The following is an 18,926-nucleotide window of genomic DNA, read 5'->3' as shown; positions in this document are numbered from 1 at the left end:
ATATCTATCACTAAATATTCTTCCTTTGTGTGTGTTCTCTCCAAGTTCCAACTGCAGTCCAATCAGTATTAGAGGACATAATTGTCATTGCAGTTAAATGCAGAAACAATTAAAATAGGTAAGTAGTAAACACTACAACATAAACAGTATATAGCTATATAAAATACTATTATACTGATTTGCTTTTACCAAATTCTGTCCAGTTCATTGAAACCCAGTTAACCTAGGTTTAAGTCCAGAGACTCTTTCCTTTTCTTTGCATTCAGTGAGGTGAGTTTAGAGGTTGTAAATTACCGATCTATTCTGAATCAGAAGGCAAATCCAATTCAAACACGCACAACATAAAAAACGACAATAGTTTTTTTTCTGTCATTAAACCCCAGCACTGTCAGCGATTGCTGGAGAAACCAGCTGCTTTTACCGACATTGGGGCACAAACTCCTGTCAATAAAGTTTTAACTTGAACTTGACAGATGTTGCACAGACTCTGCAGACTTGCACAGAGGAAAGAGAAGCTTATGGAGTAGCTCAGTATCTGTTGACGACGAGGGTTGGCACGCAATCAAACTGCCAGACGCGTTAGTGTCCAGATTCACACAGAAACAGACTCCAATTACACCGGGTTATAGCAACAGTACATCAACCACTGGAGGCTTTCATAACATTTCATCAGTTCTTCTTAACATGCCTGCCCATGCTGCACTGCAATCCCTTTATCTCTTTATTCGTTGTCATCAATTATTGTTTTATATGTGATTTGGTCTGCCTTTCTTGTGCCATGACCGAAATGTCTTTCTCTTTTTCTGGTCAGGTGAATGACGCCATGCCATTTGGGTGCCTTGCCCTGCGAGATGGGCGGACTTACCATAACATATCTGATATCACCGAAAAATATGAGATCGGACAGGTGCTGCGAGCGTGAGTACCATGATGTTCTCCCATGTACAATTCATGGGTACATTACAGTATTCCCCTGGTTGTTTTTTTTATTCACAAGTTATTTATTGTAACTGAACTGCTTGTAATTTCACTGCAGATTTGGTTTGGAATTAATTAATACACTGAACTTATGACACAAGTGTAACGTAAAACACACATTTTGCTCAGGTTTTGTCACTTCTCTGTTTATGTCTGTAGCCTGAAAGTTCATGTAACACACTGTTGGTACTCCATGATATAATCAGTTTAAAAATTACATCATCAAACCATGTTTTTAAAGGAGGAAAAAACAAGATTCCCTGTATCGTCATTCAGCAAAAAACATCAAAGATGCAGAGCAGAACAAACCTACGAGCATGGCTTTTGATTAAAAACATAGATAAAACAGATAAACAGGGCGATAAAGGAGAGTAAATATATGAGTCTGATCAAATCGGGTTAAATTAAAAGGTGATTGCACGACATGAAATACTGAATAAATTAAAGGAAGTCTGTTACTTTGCACAAGCCTAAAAATTAAAGAAGTACTGTACGTGTTGCAGATCAGTGAACAGTTACTGGTGTGTGGTTGTGTTTAGCAGTCATTCAGGTAAGAGGGAGAACAGGCTGTGGACCAGATCCTCAATCATGGCAGTGTGTGGCCCCAATTTTCTTTTTCCCACTGACCTCACCTCTCTTATTAGGGCCTTTTTTGTCTGAGGTCTTGGAACTCTCATACCAGAGAGAGATGCAGTTGGCCAGAACACTCTCAGTGCTGCCTCTGTAGATGGTGGTGAGGACGGGTGTCCTCAGGTGGGTCCTTTTCACCCACCACTGGTCAGTGCTTTTCAATTGAGCAGAAGTGTACAGGGACCGGGACAGGTTGTCAGCCATGTGGACCCCCATGAGTTGGACTGTTGTGTTCTGAATAGTCTCCATGGCAGTTCCACTGATGAAGATCAGGGTATGCTTGGACCTTTTTTCCCTGGAATCATTTACCATCCATCCACCCATTATCTACCGCTTTATCCTTCACCACAGGGTCGAGGGGGGTGCTGTGCCTATCTCAGCTGACATTGGGCGATAGGCGGGGTACACCCTGGACAGTTCGCCAGGCCATCGCAGGGCCACATATAGAGACAAACAACCTTTCACTCTCACTCTCACACCTACGGTCAATTTAGAGTGACCAATTCACCTAATCCCCATATCGCATGTTTTTGGACTGTGGGAGGAATCCGGAGAACCCGGAGAAAACCCACGCACACACGGGGAGAACATTGCAAACTCCTTGCAGAAAGGCCCTTGTTCCAAAGTTGTTCCAAACGGGGCTCAAACCCAGGAACCCGGGTCTTCTTGCTGCAAAGGCAAGAGTGCTTTCTGCAACATTTTTCAATGTTCAGGACAGGGTTGCTGCTTCCAAATGATCCACCTCCTCTCTGTAGCGCTTCTCCTGACTGTTCTGTATCAGGCCCACCACCGTTTACTTGTCATCCACGTTACTTAATGATGAGATTTGTGCTGGTCTTCCTACGACAGTCGAGGGTCATCACAGTGAACAGTATGGGTGATGTGGAAAATGTGGGTCCAGTTGCACAGTGGAGTGTTGAGATTTTTGTTGGGAATGACCAGGATGGACAGGATTAGAAATATTTGAGGGACAGCTCAGGTTGAATGGTTTGGAAATAAAGTAACAGAGACAAGGTTGATATGGTTTGGTCACCTGCAGAGGAGGGATAGTGGAGATGATGATGGAGCTGCCGAGCAGGAGGAAAAGAGGAAAACCACAGTGAAGGTTCATGGATGTTGTGAAGGAGGACATGAGGACAGTTGGCGTAACAAACACAAGGGAGAGGGCAAGATGGAGGCAGATGCTCTGTGGCGACCCCTAAAGGGAGAAGTCTAACATAAGCAGCTTAAAGTGTCTCGTATAAAGTATTTACACATGCTTGTTAATATTTGAGACACACATTAGTAGACACCCCACAAAGCAGGAATTTGCATACTCAATCTTTAACCACTAGTAGATGAGACCCAGCATGATTGCAAATTACAATCAATTATTAGAATTATTATTAGAATCGTTTAATTTGAAAAGAAAAAGAGCAGAGAAGATACCTTTGTATTTTCCAGATGGGCATAAAACTTTGTAAACATTGGTGTTTAACGGTTATGTGTATTTAGATTTAAGTAATGTTTGCTTCAAAATACCTCGCTGATGCACTTTATAATTAAAAATGATCTCGCTGTATTTGACTATTAAACTGTGTCTCTTGTGTCGTACTCTCATCTCAAAAACGTCTAATAACATTTTTATGTGCTCTCAGCCAGTCTAACACAGCCCTCCCTCTTTCTTTTAATATGATGTTTATGCCTTTCTCAGTGTGCCCATCTGTCTTTCTCTCCATTTCTTCCTTCTCGTGTAGGAAGGAGTTTTGCGAGCTGTGCCTGGCAAAGGACAGACAGACAGACAAGGTGTTTGTCTGCAAGAAATTCCTCAAGAAGGATGGCAAGAAAGTCCGGAAGGCTGCCAAGAACGAAATCATGATCCTGAAATTGTACGCAGTCAGCTTGTTCACTGATGGCAAAGAGAGAGAGAGAGAGTGAAAGAGAAAAGGAGAGAATGAGAGAATGTATTTTTATTTGATTTATGCCCACACACTTTTGTTTGCAGACTATTCAAAAGTCAGTGAATGGGTTGGTGCCCTTCAACTGCTTGTGAGACACTTCACTGTTGTAAGGTTACAGTCTGTAATACCTCGCTCTCTGCTTTTCCAGGGTCAATCACCCAAACATCCTTCAGCTGATAGACACATATGAGACCAGGAAAGAATACTTCATCATACAGGAACTGTGAGTGTTTCTTTCTTCTTTCTCGTGTAGGGATCAATGTGCATATAGGTGTGTACGTGTTTGCGTGTGTCACACATATCCATCTGTTGATCTTTGAGACTTTCCTTTAATAATAAAAAATAAGAAGAAATAGGCAATCACTGTATGCCTGATGTTTGCAAACAGTTTGTGAACACCTTGCTCTCTTGAATCATCCTTAGTGCTCACAGATCTGTGCCGCAGGTGCACCCATGGTAAATTGCCGTGGGAATAATACACAACTCCTTATATGAACATCCTGGGGGTGTGTGTTTATAGGTCACATTCAGGCTTTTTTTATGTGTTTGCTTGTATTGTAGTGTTATAGTAGTGTATAGTGTTATTGAGTCAAAGTTATTATTCATTTTATTTCACATTTTTATTTGTAATATAAAGTACCAATACTGGTGCAGAAATCTCAAAATAGACTGTTTTTATTTTATTTTTGTTCATAAAAATGAGCCAGGTGAACTTTGAACTGTGACGTATTTCCAACGTGCACAAATTCAATCCGATTTTAAACATTTTGAGTAGTCTTTGCTCAGGTGTTTTTATATAATTGGCAAAAATTAAAGAAAGGAAAGAGAAACTCTATATTTTCCACATTCTTATATGATCTGTATATACTGTACCTTTAAACATAGTAATGGGGAAAAAAACAGCCAAAATGCTCTGTGTTCTAAGGGATAATAATAATTACATAAAGGTACAATTATTTTGACCAATCAGAGAGAGAAGCCGTCCTTACTGGCTCAGCAAACGACGGTGGAGTGAAAGGAAGATTTTTTTTTTTATTTTTTTTTTAAGCACAGACATTCAACACACATGTTCCCTCTCTTTGCTCAGCACCCACGACTCTTAAAGGTGCGACTGCACTCTTACAACAATACGATCCACAGTTGACGCTTAATCTTTGTCTTGAATTTAATGCAACTTGAAATTGATGGTTTCATCTATACAGTTCTTAAATCAAAGGACAAGACCTGATCAATATGCCACAGTTTAATAAAAGGGCTCGAGTTGGATATATTTTGGCTTTTTTATTTTTTTTTCAATAGGTAAATCCTGCCTTTGTTCAGGACCATGGTCAGGGATCAAAAAGGTTGCTGACCCCTGCAGTAGACGCACTGTATGAATGTATGGATAGATGTAATGAATATGCGTGTGAAGGGTAAAAAAAATAGGATTGTTAAGACTTTAAGTGGTTGTCAAAAACAAAAAAAACGTGTTAGATCAAACTGAGTAGTGTGACTGTCGTTAACACTCAGTTCCATCAATTGTGTTTTGGTCTCTGGTGATACAGCTCACACAGTGCCCAGGCAGTAGCCATCCTTTACACGATCCCCAAAGTCTAACCAAGTCTTTCAGAGTAATGACCAACACTCTCATTTTTAATTGCTCTGCAGCGATAGTTTCAGGCGCTTAGAAGCAGATTGCCTTACTAATGGACTATAAACAAGAGCGCGTGGTTTTTGATAACTGTGTTACTGGGAGCTTAAAGTGAATTATTGTGCTGCAACATGTGGTAAACAGTTGCACCGGCCTGCGTTAATTTGTATTAGTATGGTTGGCAATATGTGTGTATGCTGATGTATCTGTGTACCTGCCTGCAGTGCCACAGGAGGAGACGTATTCGACTGGATTCTGGACCAAGGGAATTACACAGAGAGAGACGCTTCCAATGTCATCAGACAAGTCCTCGAGGCAGTGGCTTACTTACACTCCCTCAACATAGTTCACAGGAACCTGAAGGTACACACACTCTCCCGTCTCCCTCTCTCTATATTATGGCAGGTGAGTACGGCTACAATGAGAAGAAGTCTGATGACTTAGATTAACTCCAGGGTCACTCTGGATTTATGGGGCAAGTGACCCATTTAACCACAGCCACCCCCACACCTCTGAATGCAATTTCAGTATTTAGTCAACAGACTCTCCGCAGAGACACATAAAGGCATCATGCTGTCATCTAAGCCAGCGACTCAACATTTGATAACATTTTCATCAAGGGAGTAAACACTTTCTTTATGGCCTAATGCACACACACACACACACACATACATATGTATACACAAAGAGAGGGGGAGAGATAGAGTGAGATATTTATATCAACCCAGTTGGATGAAATTGCAGCATGTCTTGGGCTTCAGACTCCCCCTGCTGGTATATTCCAGAATTGTCTTTCAGTAACTGAGTGATGTGGACTCAGTAAATCCTCATAATCTAAATGACACATTACGAGGTGTTCAGAGGCAGGTGAAACCCTAAAGAGAGTTTGAGGTGCATTAATCACATTTTAACACACATTACTGCTGTAAAGATAGATCTGGTGGCCAATTACATACAGATTATACTTAAAGGGACAGTAGTTCTGACGTTATTCATACAAATTTGAGCTTCTTTTTTTTTTTTTTTTTAAACATGTGACAATGAATCACTACACAATAATTAATAAATGGCAAGTGATTCAGTGTCCAGGAATTTCTTTTGAATTTTCTATGAAAGTCTTCTTGTAAATGTTCTGTTAAAAAGTCTCCGTTCATAATTATCTGGCATCTCATTAACTAAATGGCTGCACTGCACAATGAACAGCCAGATCAGTTGGATTAACAGTCCATCTGAACCGTCCTGATTGTTCCAAAAAACTGCAAAACACAGGAAAATGTATGTCCTGAATTTCCCAGACACTTACCTGAAATTATTCTTTTTCCACATAGGCTTCAGACTCCCCCTGCTGGTATAAGCTAGAAATGTCTTTCAATCACTGTGAGATGTGGACTCAGTAAATCCTCATAATCAAAATGACATACATTGAGATAAACTTGGTTTAAAAGACCCTTTTCACAGTAGATATTTGTCAACGTGAAATAGTAGGACAAATACAGGTTTTAAAAATAACATTAATTAGGGTTCCACTCCAGGTTGAAGAGTATGCTGTGTGCTTTTGTTCAACAATAAGGGTGGATCACACTAAATACTTGACACTTTGACCTCTAGAAGCTTTTCTTTTCTGATAAATGTGTTATTTTAAAACTGCATACTATAATGTATGGTCATTATAATCAAATTATCAAATCTAATGGTAGCCTAAGACTTTTTCACTGAGACCCACAAGCTGATACAGTATCAGTAATCCTATAATGCTTGGCCACAAAAAAAACCTCCATGGAAATGAAGGCTAGAGCTTAAAATGAAGGCAACGCAAAGAGAGGTTAGCCATCGATCAAATATTTTCCTTTTTTTGGATATATTTACAGTGTTTAGGTTGTAGAAAGAGTGTGGGCCTCACAAAAGGCATGCAAGTTATGGATTTAGCACCCTAATGATGTATAACACATATTTCCATGCCAAAATCATTGTATGAGTATGACTTGCTGCAACAAATTATGATTCTGGGAAAGCAATTTCAATGCAGAATATGACGGCCATTTTGAAATATGGCTGCCATCTTAAAATAATTTATGGCCATTTTTAAAGAAATACAGGTCAAATGCCAATGCCATGCTTGTATCACCATTTGAATGATTGTTCCACTTATCTGCTTCACGACACAAGAAGCTTCAGAAATACCAATGACTGAAAGAGAAGCTGCAGAAGATGAGGGGAGTGACCCCGGTGGATATGGGAGCACGAGGGTCTGAAACCCCCAAACTGGGAGAATGGCTCCGACAGATTCCAGGAACAAGTGACTCAGCCACTCTGACAGTTGTAGAAGTATTAGAATTAGTTATTTTGACACACTGTAAGCTGTGTTATCAGTGCTAATATCACTTTACTTTTTCTTTCTTCCATTTTCGTTCAGCTGGAAAATCTGATGTACTACACAGAAAACAACCACAAAAAAGTTGTTCTGCGAGATTTCTACCTGTCCAGGTTTGAGAATGGACCGATTACAGAACCTTGTGGAACACCAGAGTACCTGGGTAGGATCCTCTCTTATTACAACCATTTTATAGTGTTTTTCTGTCCGTCATACTCTCATACTGTTCACCCGTTCCCATTTTTGAGTTCAGTTATCTCATGTTCTTGTAAATCATAATCCATAGAGTGAAAAACAAAATCAAGTCCAGTAAAATACAGAATTGAGGGCATCTAGCACTCCACCCTCAGCTCCACCCCTGCACTGTCTTACTCCTTTCTATCCCTCTGAGATTTATGTGAGGGCTTCTTGGAGTGCAGAGCTGTGCTTTGGCCCTGTTCTTTCCTCTGAAATGTCAGGACAGTTATTCATAATGCTGAGCTGAGTAATTGTACAGATAAATAAGGAGAAGGAACAGAGGCCCTGATGGAAAAGGGAGGAGGAAGATGGAATAAAGGGGGGGAGATGAAAATTATCAATGTGGTATGATGGAGTATAAATAAAACCCCATGCTATCTGAATCTTCTCTCTGCTCTCTCTCAGCTCCTGAAGTGGTGGCCCGTCACCGGTATGGTCGTCCTGTGGACTGCTGGGCTGTGGGTGTGATTATGTACATACTGTAAGTCTCAGTCGACAAATACCAAAACTAAACTTCATCTTACAGGAGAATAAAGACTTTGAGGTGCTGATGTGTTTTCTGGGAGCTGTCTGCACCGTTTGACATGTTGTCTTGTTTTGCAGTTTATCAGGGAACCCTCCATTTTATGACGAGACAGAGGAGGAGAACACCGATTTACATAACCGCATCATCTTCTGTCGCATTGTTGCTGGGGACTTTGAGTTTGATACTCCATACTGGGATGACATTTCACCTGCAGGTATGTGTGTTTCCACACCTGCAAACACTTAATTAGCCACTACCCCAAATGTATGGAACAAACATTTAAGATATTTGATATTAAAGTAACACAAATTATGATTTGCTCTTGGGATCCCCTACCATTGTAATGTGCGTTTGTTGACAAGTTAATGATAACAGTGAACTCTGAAGCAGGACTTGTAATGATGTTTGATAAATGAAGGCCAATATGACCTTAAGACTTACTTGGAACCATATATTTAGTTGTCACTGTCACTGCACTAAACCCGTTTTTTTCTGTGCATTTGCTACAACCATTCACTTGGATTCAGAAATTGACAGATTGGTGGTCAAAGGTCAAAGTCATGGTCACTGGTGTATTTATGTGGGTGATACAGTATATTAAGAGCACCTGCAGAAAATTCACGATGACCTAATAAGAATTTGTTGATTAAAGATCAAGGTCACTGAGTGCATTAACATGCACACTAAAAAAACGATTTACTGGCAATAATCGGGTAACTGGAATAAACCATCTAATGCAGGGGTGTCAAACTCATTTTCACTGAGGGCCACATCAGCATAATGGTTACCTTCAAAGGGCCAGATGTAACTGTCATACAGAATCCATCCATCCATCCATTATCTACTGCTTTATCCTCCACCAGAGGGTCGCGGGGGGTGCTGTGCCTATCTCAGCTGACATTGGGCGATAGGCGGGGTACACCCTGGACAGTTCTTCATACAGAATAAATGTAACTTAATGTAACCAAATATAATGTAAAATAAATGAACTCTGTAACATATTGCTAAATAACTTTCTGTATTTATTACTTATTCAATTTCACTCGTCGCATGATACATATACCATGATGATACACTGCGATCTAGTGGCGGGATGCCGTCACTTTGCGGGTAACACAATCGCCATGCATTGTGGGAAATGTACTCTATGGTCAACGCACGCCTTAAAGCAGCATAGACCTATTTTAACACAGATTTTTAAGACCAATTAATCACTCACGGGCCACATCTGGGCCCCGGGCCTTGAGTTTGAGAAGAAATCCGATTATTGACAGAAACCTAGGTGTGTTGAGCAGGTTTTTCAAAAACGGATAATGGCAACAAACCGATAATGATATTGGTTTACTCTGTTTACATGAGCACTTGAATAACCTGATAACTACAAAAACACAATAATAGTCGTTTTTTTAGTGTGCATGTAAACACACTCGCTGTGACTTCACTGTGATTGTATTACCTTGAGAACACTTCTTGAATATTAAAATCCTTCAAATTAGAAAGCAAACACCAAATACATATATATATATAATAATAATAATAATAATGAGCCCTTTTTCAATGTGTGTTCCCTTTTCTCTTTCAGCTAAGGAGCTTGTCTGTCGACTTATGGAGGTGGACCAGATGCTGAGAATCACAGCACAGGATGCACTCTGGCATGAATGGTAACTGTATTCACAAGAACCCAAACGTTCTGGCTCACATTTTTAGGGCTCCCCATCATGCTTACATGGTGTGTCCCTTGTGTAAGGATTGCAGGGAACGGCGCATCAGAGAAGAACTTAAAAGATGGTGTGTGTGCCCAGTTTGAGAAGAACTTTGCAAAGGCCAAGTGGCGGGTATGAATTCATTTTTATTCTCTTTTTATAGCGGCAAAGAAGAGGAGACACGAGCTGAAGGCTATGATGAGAATAGCAAATATGACAATACTTTGTAATGGTGATTGTTCTGTGTACAGCTCAGCAGATGTGTGTTATTGTATTATACTTTACTCTATATGGTAATGTCATCACACATCAGGGTGTAAACATAGAAGCTGATAACAAAGACAGAGGTATATTTAAGAGGGTATAAGTGGTGAATGAACAGCTTATTTAAAAGCTTTAATCTTCTTTTCTCTTCCCCTATGTGGTTCCCAGGAGTTGAAGGTACTGTAGTTTGGGATTATGGACGGACAGAGCATGTGCAGAAACTCATTTAGTCTGGCATGATTCAGTAACACAACACATCTTAAATGGCTGACCCAACTTCTTGAATTAAAGGTCCATTGTGTAAAAAGCAGTCACATCCAATGGTGAGACTGCAGATTTTAACAAATGGAGGACTCATATCACTGTTTCCCAAGTACATCAGGAAACCACTGTGGCCTTCGCCTACCAGGAGGGATATACTTCTTCTTTGACTGCATATTAAGCTTCCACTTTAACATGTGAAACACAAACTCTGGCTTGCTTGTCCGTTTCGTGCTGTTTTAGAAACATGGCAGCGCAACATGGTGGCCTTTGTAAATCAAGGCCTTTGCCTAAATTACATAGACCTTATTTTTGGCAGAAAGGTAGACGTCCACCATTATTTTTGTGCGAAAACTTCAGGGTAGTATTTGGACAACAACAACAAAAAATAAAAAATTTTAATAAAAAATGGGTATCATGTATGCAGTCAGTGTGCAGTGCTCTTGAGTTGTGTCCCGAAAAGTGGTTGATAACGTTGCATAATTAAAGCCAAGTTATACTTTAACTTTTTTTTTACTACTTTTATTAATTAATTATTTAAATGTTTTTACAGTCACACTGAAATTTGTAGTATGGTTCATCACAGAAAGAAACTGTTCAGTAATCGAAAAGGGGAAAAATCTTAACTTCTGTGAGTGGGATTTGACGATGGAACAGATTTGAAGTGGAAATAAAGCAATGTCCACGTTTTAAACTGTTCAAAGTGAAATATATATAGATTTAATTCTTAGGAAATATAGAAATTAAATAAATGTTCCAAGGTACCATGTGGTGTAGGGGCTATTACTTATTTGCTGCACTTTTGAAGAAAACATATGTACATTTATACACATTTTCTTGACAAATAGACAGTAATTGAGAGACTATTTCTGTTACATAATAATTTATGGCGATGGGGTGGGAGCTAATAAGTTATACTTATTCTCACTCCTTTTTCGAGTATGCAACTTTATTTATTTGTTCTGTTCATTTTGTTTGCATATTGTTTGAATATTGTGTCTGCCATTTCCTTGTGGTACTTCCTTTGTTATCTCATACATTTGTGTTTGCGTATATACTTGCATATTCGAAAAAGGGAGGGGGGGGCATTTCACTTCATTCAGTCTTTCAACCATCCACACCAAGTGACAGCACAACATAATAAACAATATCCTCATTCGTGATATGAGGTCACTTCCTCCCACTCCGTAATATTACACAGCCATTTCGATGTTCCCTCGACATTCACAGATACATGAAGGAAAATGGCACCGGAAGTGCCGCACAAAAATAGGAAGTCGGACCTCCAGTTCCTTCTGCATTCAAAAATAAGGTCTATATTTCAGCTATTTTTAAATATACTCTAAATATATTCAATATAAACAGGAAATGCGTTGCTCAGTCTGCTTTGAGATGTACTGATCATGACTGGGCTTGTGAAGCTTTTCTCATACGCTCTGCTCCTGTTCACTGTCACTCTGCCTGCTCCAGAAGAGATCCATTCACTTTGCCCCACTTTTCTTAATCAGACTCTGCTCAGATGTTCAAAGTGGCCTGCTCTGCTCCTTTCCTACTCCTCATCTGCACTAGTCTATAAAACCAGAGTGGTGCAAACAAGATAATTGTCAACAACAGGGAGAAGAGTGTGCTCGTCACATGCCTACTTTTTATATTAGTGTAGATAAGGGGGAGAAAAGGAAAGGATGAAAGAGACACAGGCCACTGTGGACAGGTGAAGTGCAGTGATTTGAACTGGAAGGCCCTGTATCATTCCTCTTATGTGAATCATGGGTCTTTGTCCCATACTGTACCTCAGTGCTACAAGTCATACGTAAAACTACACAGAAGCTGCTCTGTTAAGCCATATTGTTCTCAGTGACATTTCTGTGGCTTTTCACTTCCAGGGAATCAACGCCATGGTTTAGAAACAACATCTAAGCTCACACATTTCCTCGGCCTGGTCTCCCAGAAATAATGTTGTCATTGTACTTTCTTGCAAACCAAAGGAATTGTTTAAAAAGTCCAGTGAGTCAGCAGAATCAAATGTTTGAATGTGAAGTTTTGGCTGATTGCAAGATTCATTGACATATAAACATATATCAACATACATCAATTTCTATTTAAGCAAGACCCTCTATACTGGAGGAGTGAAACATGGTGAGAGATCCACCAAATGACCATAGTCCAAATTGGGAGATTTTTATGAAGATGATAGGCAATGTAAGGAAAAGACACAATCTTGTCTCATCCTGTATCAAGTGCTTTTCATGCCTAAACCTAGTTGTCGTGTGGTAAGAGTGAAAAAAATGAGAGTTTTGATTATCGGGTTAGATGAACAGTTATGGAATCTATGGAGTCAGTGATGGGTTAAGTTGAAAGATTTAATTGAAAACAGCTCAGATCTGAGGAGAACTGAGACTGAAATATGAAAAGTTAGGCATCATGGCAGGTTCTCATGAGCAAATCTTTCAACTTAACTGACTCAAAAAATGCCATCACTGGTCATCTGGCCTGATATTCAAAAAGCTCCCCAATAATGTGTAATGCTGATAGAAGAATTACATTATCCGGTTTATATTGATCCCATATAAACTCTGCTTTCAGTGTGTTGTTCTTTTGCCCATCGTGTTGATATTTTTTTGGGAGAAAAATAATGAATCAGTTTATGATTGATAAGTATTGTGTCTTTTGTGTTCAAAACACTACATAGAGCACATGTGTCAAACTCAAGGACCGGGGGCCAGATGTGGCCCGCCACGTCATTTTATGTGGCCCGCGGGTGATTAATTGGTCTTAAAAATCTGCGTTAAAAAATGTCTATGCTGCTTTAAGGCGTGTGTTGACCATAAACTACATTTCCCACAATGCATGGCAATTGCTTTACCAGCAAAGTGACGGCATCACCATCGCGAATCGGGTTACATCTATAATGCATCATATTTGTAACTTGAATACGTAATAAATACAGAAGGTTATTTAGCAATATGTTACGTGTATTGCACGTGTTACGAGTAGTTACCTTTATTTTACATCATATTTGGTTACATTTAGTTACATTTATTCTGTATGACAGTTACATCTTGGCCCTTTGAGGTTAACAGTTATGCTGATGTGGCCCTCAGTGAAAATGAGTTTGACAGCCCTGACATAGAGGCATTCATCTGTCATGTTCACACAGCGATGTTTAATTATGAGACAACGCCACACCTGTTCAGAGTAAAAGTACCAGGTTTCTTACCAGTTTTTGCAACTGCTCCATCTATAAGACAGTGACCAAAGAAGAACTGCTAGAGGCATGACATATGTATGTCGCCCCTTAACAACACTATGACGTCAGCTGCTGCGTAGCTCTGGTTTGCAGAAAGTTACAATGGCAACATGCCCTATGATCCTGGCGACTGGGATGCATTTCCTCCCCAACTCCTTTTGGTGTTTGTGAATTAAATGGAATCAGATGAGTGGAGACATGACAGTTATCTGCTCATTTGCCTTTTCTACTTGGTCAGCAAGCAGTCAAGGAGTTGCTTGGGGAGGAGTGAGTCATGAGGTTGATTTAAACCAGGGTGCAATTTGTGAGAACCTCCTGGAAGTAAACAACTTGCTATAATCTTACTTCTCTCCACACTTGACACAAATCATGCCTCAGCGCTTCGTATGATGATGCTAAATCATGGTGCCTTGGCAGGCATTTTGTCAAAAGCTTCTCGATATGAAGCTTATATTTTATGCTTTACCATAACTAACTGTAGTGTCAAGGTTTTTTAAGGGAAGCAAGTCATTAGTCTTCATAAAAAGGCAACATATCGTTGATTTAAATTAGTTTTTCTTTGCTTTCCTTTTTTCTTTGTCTTCTTTACAGAAAGCGATCCGTGTGACCACCTTCATGCAACGTCTGAAGAATACAGAGTCACAAAATGACAGTTCAGCTGAGGCTCAGGGCAGTGCAGAGACAGGAGATGGTGAAGGCGGTGTGTCTGATGAGGGAGACAAAGGGACAAGTGATGGAGGGGTGACATCAAGTAGTGTGTCGTTAGAGGTTACGGTTGAAAACACGCTGCCAGGTGTGGATCAAGATGAGGGGAAGAGTGGAGAAGGAGAGAAAAAGGAGGAGGTGAAAACAACTGTAGACCTGTCTGTAGGAATGTCCCCATCAAATATTGAAGGGGACCCTCTATGCCAGGTAAATGCAACCACTGACATCACACAAAAGGACCCTGATAAGGCTGGTGCAAAGAAAGCAGCAGGTGATGTAACCAGGAAAATCGCTGCCAATTTGGGTCAAAATAAATGTGTTCCCGAATCCAAACCGACCCCTGTGGCGAAGCATGAGGCTGCCAAGCTGTCTGATGGTTCTTCAAGCATTAATCTTGACAGAAAACATGCATTCTCATCCCCTGATCACAGTAGCAAACAGAAAATGGATGCACCGCTCCATGGTCCTCTAACCACAGCCTCACCGGAGAAGACACACGCTGTTCAGAAGCAACAAAAGGATGTGAGTGACAGAAGCTGGTGTTGGACACAAGTACCTGAGGCAGTGGCTGAGAGGTCAGTGGTGGCTACAGACACGCCAGCAATTGGTCCAGTAGCTGGGCTGGACGTAGGACTGGGAGTTAGGTCAAGGGGTGATGCTAGTCCTGTTGGTAGAAGAGATAGGGATTCCAGGAGGACAGACAGGTACAGTGCTGAGTTTAGCGTAGCCAAAGCAGGTCCTGCAACTGGACAAGGTTGTTACACAGTCAGCAGTTCTGCTAGTTTGGGCCGTCACGCCACACCATACAACCCAGAATTTGGGACTGTAGGGATAGGGATGGCAGGGAGCTACGGGAGTCCATACAGCTCACCGTATACAAGTAGTGGAGGGATGGGTTTTTATGGGACGGGGCTACAGCATGGAGGAGGTGGGAGCAGTGCTACAAGCGACTGGCAAATGGACACCGTGATAGAGCAGATTGAAAAGCAAATGGCTGCTGTGCTGGAGAAGATTGAGGGCGAAATGCCCTCGCTGCTTGAGCAAATAAGTGACTGTCCCACTGAGCAGTCCACCACCTCCCGAGCGCAGCACTCCTCGACTGCAACTTCATCCAGTCCACCACCTCTTCCCACCTCTCCCAGGCCTACCCTACCGTCCCTCCCTCGCCTTACTATCCCTCCTCCCTCCTACCCTCCACCCTCTCCTCCTACACAGGCCTCAGCACAGACTGTGGCAGAGCAGGAAGACAGGGAAGGACAAAGGGTTGCTGCTCGTTCCAGCCAGTCACCCCGAGCTGGGATGGGGAGGGGCCTCTGAAGAAAGTATGCTTGGTGCAATATTCAACACCTGGAACATAAGATCGCTAGTTAAATCCTGAGGGGTTTATCGAGGCTCTCAACTGGACGTATTTTCCAATTTCTTACCAGAAGTAACATAGCATTTCAGACATGAACTCCAAGAAATTGGCGTTTGCTATTCACATATGACGCATGCAGCAGGAAATTATCTGGGTCAGACATGTTAAACAACATTCATGCAAGTGGTAGTGCCTAAGTTGAGTAATATGGGAGGCAGGACAATTGCCACACAGGCCACATACATACCACTACATTTTTATTTAATGGTGTGTACAAATACATTTCTTTACTGAAAGCTATCTGCATCCACATTAACATTCCTGAAAATGTTTTGTATATGACTATTCAAATAATCTGAGCATGCACATGCCAATGTAAACCAAAAGCAGATTTTCTCCTCCATACTAAAAAATGAATAAGAACAATGGTGAAAAGTAGGCACAGGAAGTCATTTAGTGACAATAATTAAAAACCCAATCAGGACGCAAATGTGACCATTATTATCAATGATCTCCTTTTCTGTCCGTCCAGAGCAAACCGCTTCCCAAGAGCTTTCAAACAGAGTTAGCAGCGTTTTCAAAGTGTTGAGCAGGGTCTTATGGACGGCAGGAGTATTCAAAGTTGATGCTTCTTAAAACAAAATGGGGTAGTGTGGATACAGCCTCAAATGCTGTGAATTATTCTGAAAGTTCTCTGTTGTCTTCTCACATGGGCTCCCTCAGACATTTTCCAGAAACATGACGAGGGAGTTAGAATGAGGAGAAGTTAAGTCTGACATTTGTGTTCTCACATACAGCTCCTCCAGACAATGTCAGGCATATCCAGACTGCAGTGCTTTTCTGAAAGCAGTGTTGCAGTGCGTTTGATTTTGTATTCATTTTGAAATGACTGTACCTGTGACATCCGAGTAATATCTCTAATGCTGTGGTCAAGTCGAATGTAAATTCCCACATTGTGCTGCGCCATTAGGGTCATTTTTGTGTTCATTTTGTGTCTATTTGCGTCCATTGCGCGAGTGGCATGAATTCCAGAAGTCAGCATATTTTGAGAAGACAGGAAGAGTGGCTATTTCTTTTCACCATCAACATGGCTGAGGTAATGAGGGATTGCTGCGCTCTATCTTTTATGGAAAACGACAAAGCCTTTATTGCAAGCGTTATCTTTTTCAAACAATCTGTGTAGATAAAACGTCTAGTGTTGTAGAGCTCTGGGTATGAACACAGATATGAGGTTTTTCCTGGTTTGACTTTGTCAGTAAACTTAAATGCAGCGCGGCGAACAGAGACTGGGTCAGAACCCACAGACGGGTTGTGTGAGATATGATAAATTAGGTTGTATTAAGCATATGTGCAAGCATGAAGTTGAAAGTAATTTATCAAACATATCACTTTTAAATGGCAGGTTCACCTATTCAAAATAATATTAGGTGTTGCAGAAATGGCAGTCAAAAAATTGTCAGAATTTATATTGTGAATTGGGTGGCAAGGTTTTCTCTTTTTTTCTTCTTTTTGTTCTTGTTTTAAATAATTGGGTCTCCATAAAAAATTTTTTGGAAAGCACTGCAGGGGAGAAGAAGCTATGCATCTCTTCTTATGACAGCTGCAAGATCGCAAAAGTTTTGTTTTATGAGATGATCGTGTGCATGAGTGCTGACCGTACAGTCGTTCAAGAGTCCCGGCGCAAAATTACAAACTCTGTGGAACCATTCTACATCAGCTAAGAGTGAGCAGTGATTTGATCACCCCTAGAAACTGTAAATACATAACAAAATGTGTTATTTGTTCTTGATCTGCTCACATGTTGTGACCTTCTTCATATCTAATCTGTCCTTTACTTTTTTCTAATCAGCTCATATAATTTTTATTTTTTTTATCCCTTTTTATTTATATAACTATTACTTTAATAGCAAGGCTGCAGAATCCTGAGCATGTAGTCACACCCTTATATGTGAACTGATCAGGCATTTCCACTGCCTGCTGGAGATTTACACAGGGTCTCATTCCTTACACTTGAACTGTCACTCATGTTTCACACATGTTGAAGAGGTGGGGGATGTTCCAATGCTAAATATTGTATAAAAGCTTTGCAATAACACACAAATATATTTCCTATTTTGTTGTCCAGCATTGTCCTAAAATCTTGAGCCCAGAGCTTGTTTTGTCGACACATGAATCTGGTTCCACATCGGCACCTTCACTATCCTATCCTTATGTAAACTGTGTTCTGTTTGCAAGTCTTTAAATAAAATGTAAAAATTAAGAGACATGTTGAGTTGCTTCATTGGTTCAAAAAAAGGTTTTGAAGACGAGCTGGTTTATCAGTTTGACACTTCAAAAGAAACTGTGAATTACAAATCATGCTTTTGTGTTAGTGCTGAAGGAAGGAACCTAACATTTTTACATTCAATTAATTACAAGTTCAGTTGTAAAGAATAGCAAAAGTGTATCTCACGATTAACGTTGTATGTTCATAACAAAACAAAAGACTTACATTTTATAGTGGTTATATGGGTAGATGCTGGTTATTCATAGTCTGCATGCACCTTAAAGGTGTGTAGCTTTTAAATATATAATTTAAACTATTTCTAAATATGTCCACACACTACTGATAAAAGCCATTCAGCTCCACACTACTCTGTGTTTTTCAGTATAGCAGTGTTTTGTTTTGGTGTTATTGGTGATACATATAATAGAGGGAAGGTGGAAGCATCACACGAGTAAATTGAGTTAACGTTATGGAATTATCCTTGGTTCCCTGAACCATGCTTGAGAAAAGAGGTTGAAAGAGAACTTTTGGTGAAGGAATTAACCCCTGGTTCTCTGAAACACAAGTGAACTAGTGCTATAGCAAAACATTGAAAGAGAACTGTTGGAGTTGCCCATTCATAAAGCTCTGCAGGCTCACTCTGAGGAGTGTGGTAAGTCTGAGGCTCAGTGACACTGATAACACAACAGTTACATACTGGAGCTTTTACATTTAATGAAAAAATATTAAAAGTTCAATATATCACTCATAATTTATCTTTATGGATTTAACTAAATTAATAAATTAGTAATGCATTCGTTTTTCAAATATT

General features: G+C 40.3%; 1 protein-coding gene across 1 annotated transcript; it reads left to right on the top strand.

Annotated features, from left to right (window-relative positions):
* Positions 1-823: 823 nt before the first annotated feature.
* Positions 824-15,809, top strand: camkvl (CaM kinase-like vesicle-associated, like; the record flags this gene model as incomplete). Its single annotated transcript, XM_083895755.1, has 10 exons — positions 824-918; positions 3,345-3,476; positions 3,697-3,771; positions 5,403-5,541; positions 7,592-7,712; positions 8,192-8,267; positions 8,390-8,526; positions 9,895-9,973; positions 10,060-10,147; positions 14,379-15,809. The coding sequence occupies 10 exons, from the start codon at positions 824-826 to the stop codon at positions 15,807-15,809; spliced, it is 2,373 nt and encodes a 790-aa protein (XP_083751881.1).
* Between the last annotated feature and the right edge of the window lie 3,117 nt (positions 15,810-18,926).

This window comes from Microchirus variegatus, assembly GCF_963457635.1.
Source record: "Microchirus variegatus genome assembly, chromosome: 9".
In the NCBI taxonomy this organism is placed as follows: Eukaryota; Metazoa; Chordata; class Actinopteri; order Pleuronectiformes; family Soleidae; genus Microchirus; species Microchirus variegatus.
Note: the sequence above shows the minus strand (reverse complement) of the source record. Positions and strands in the feature narration are given on the sequence as shown.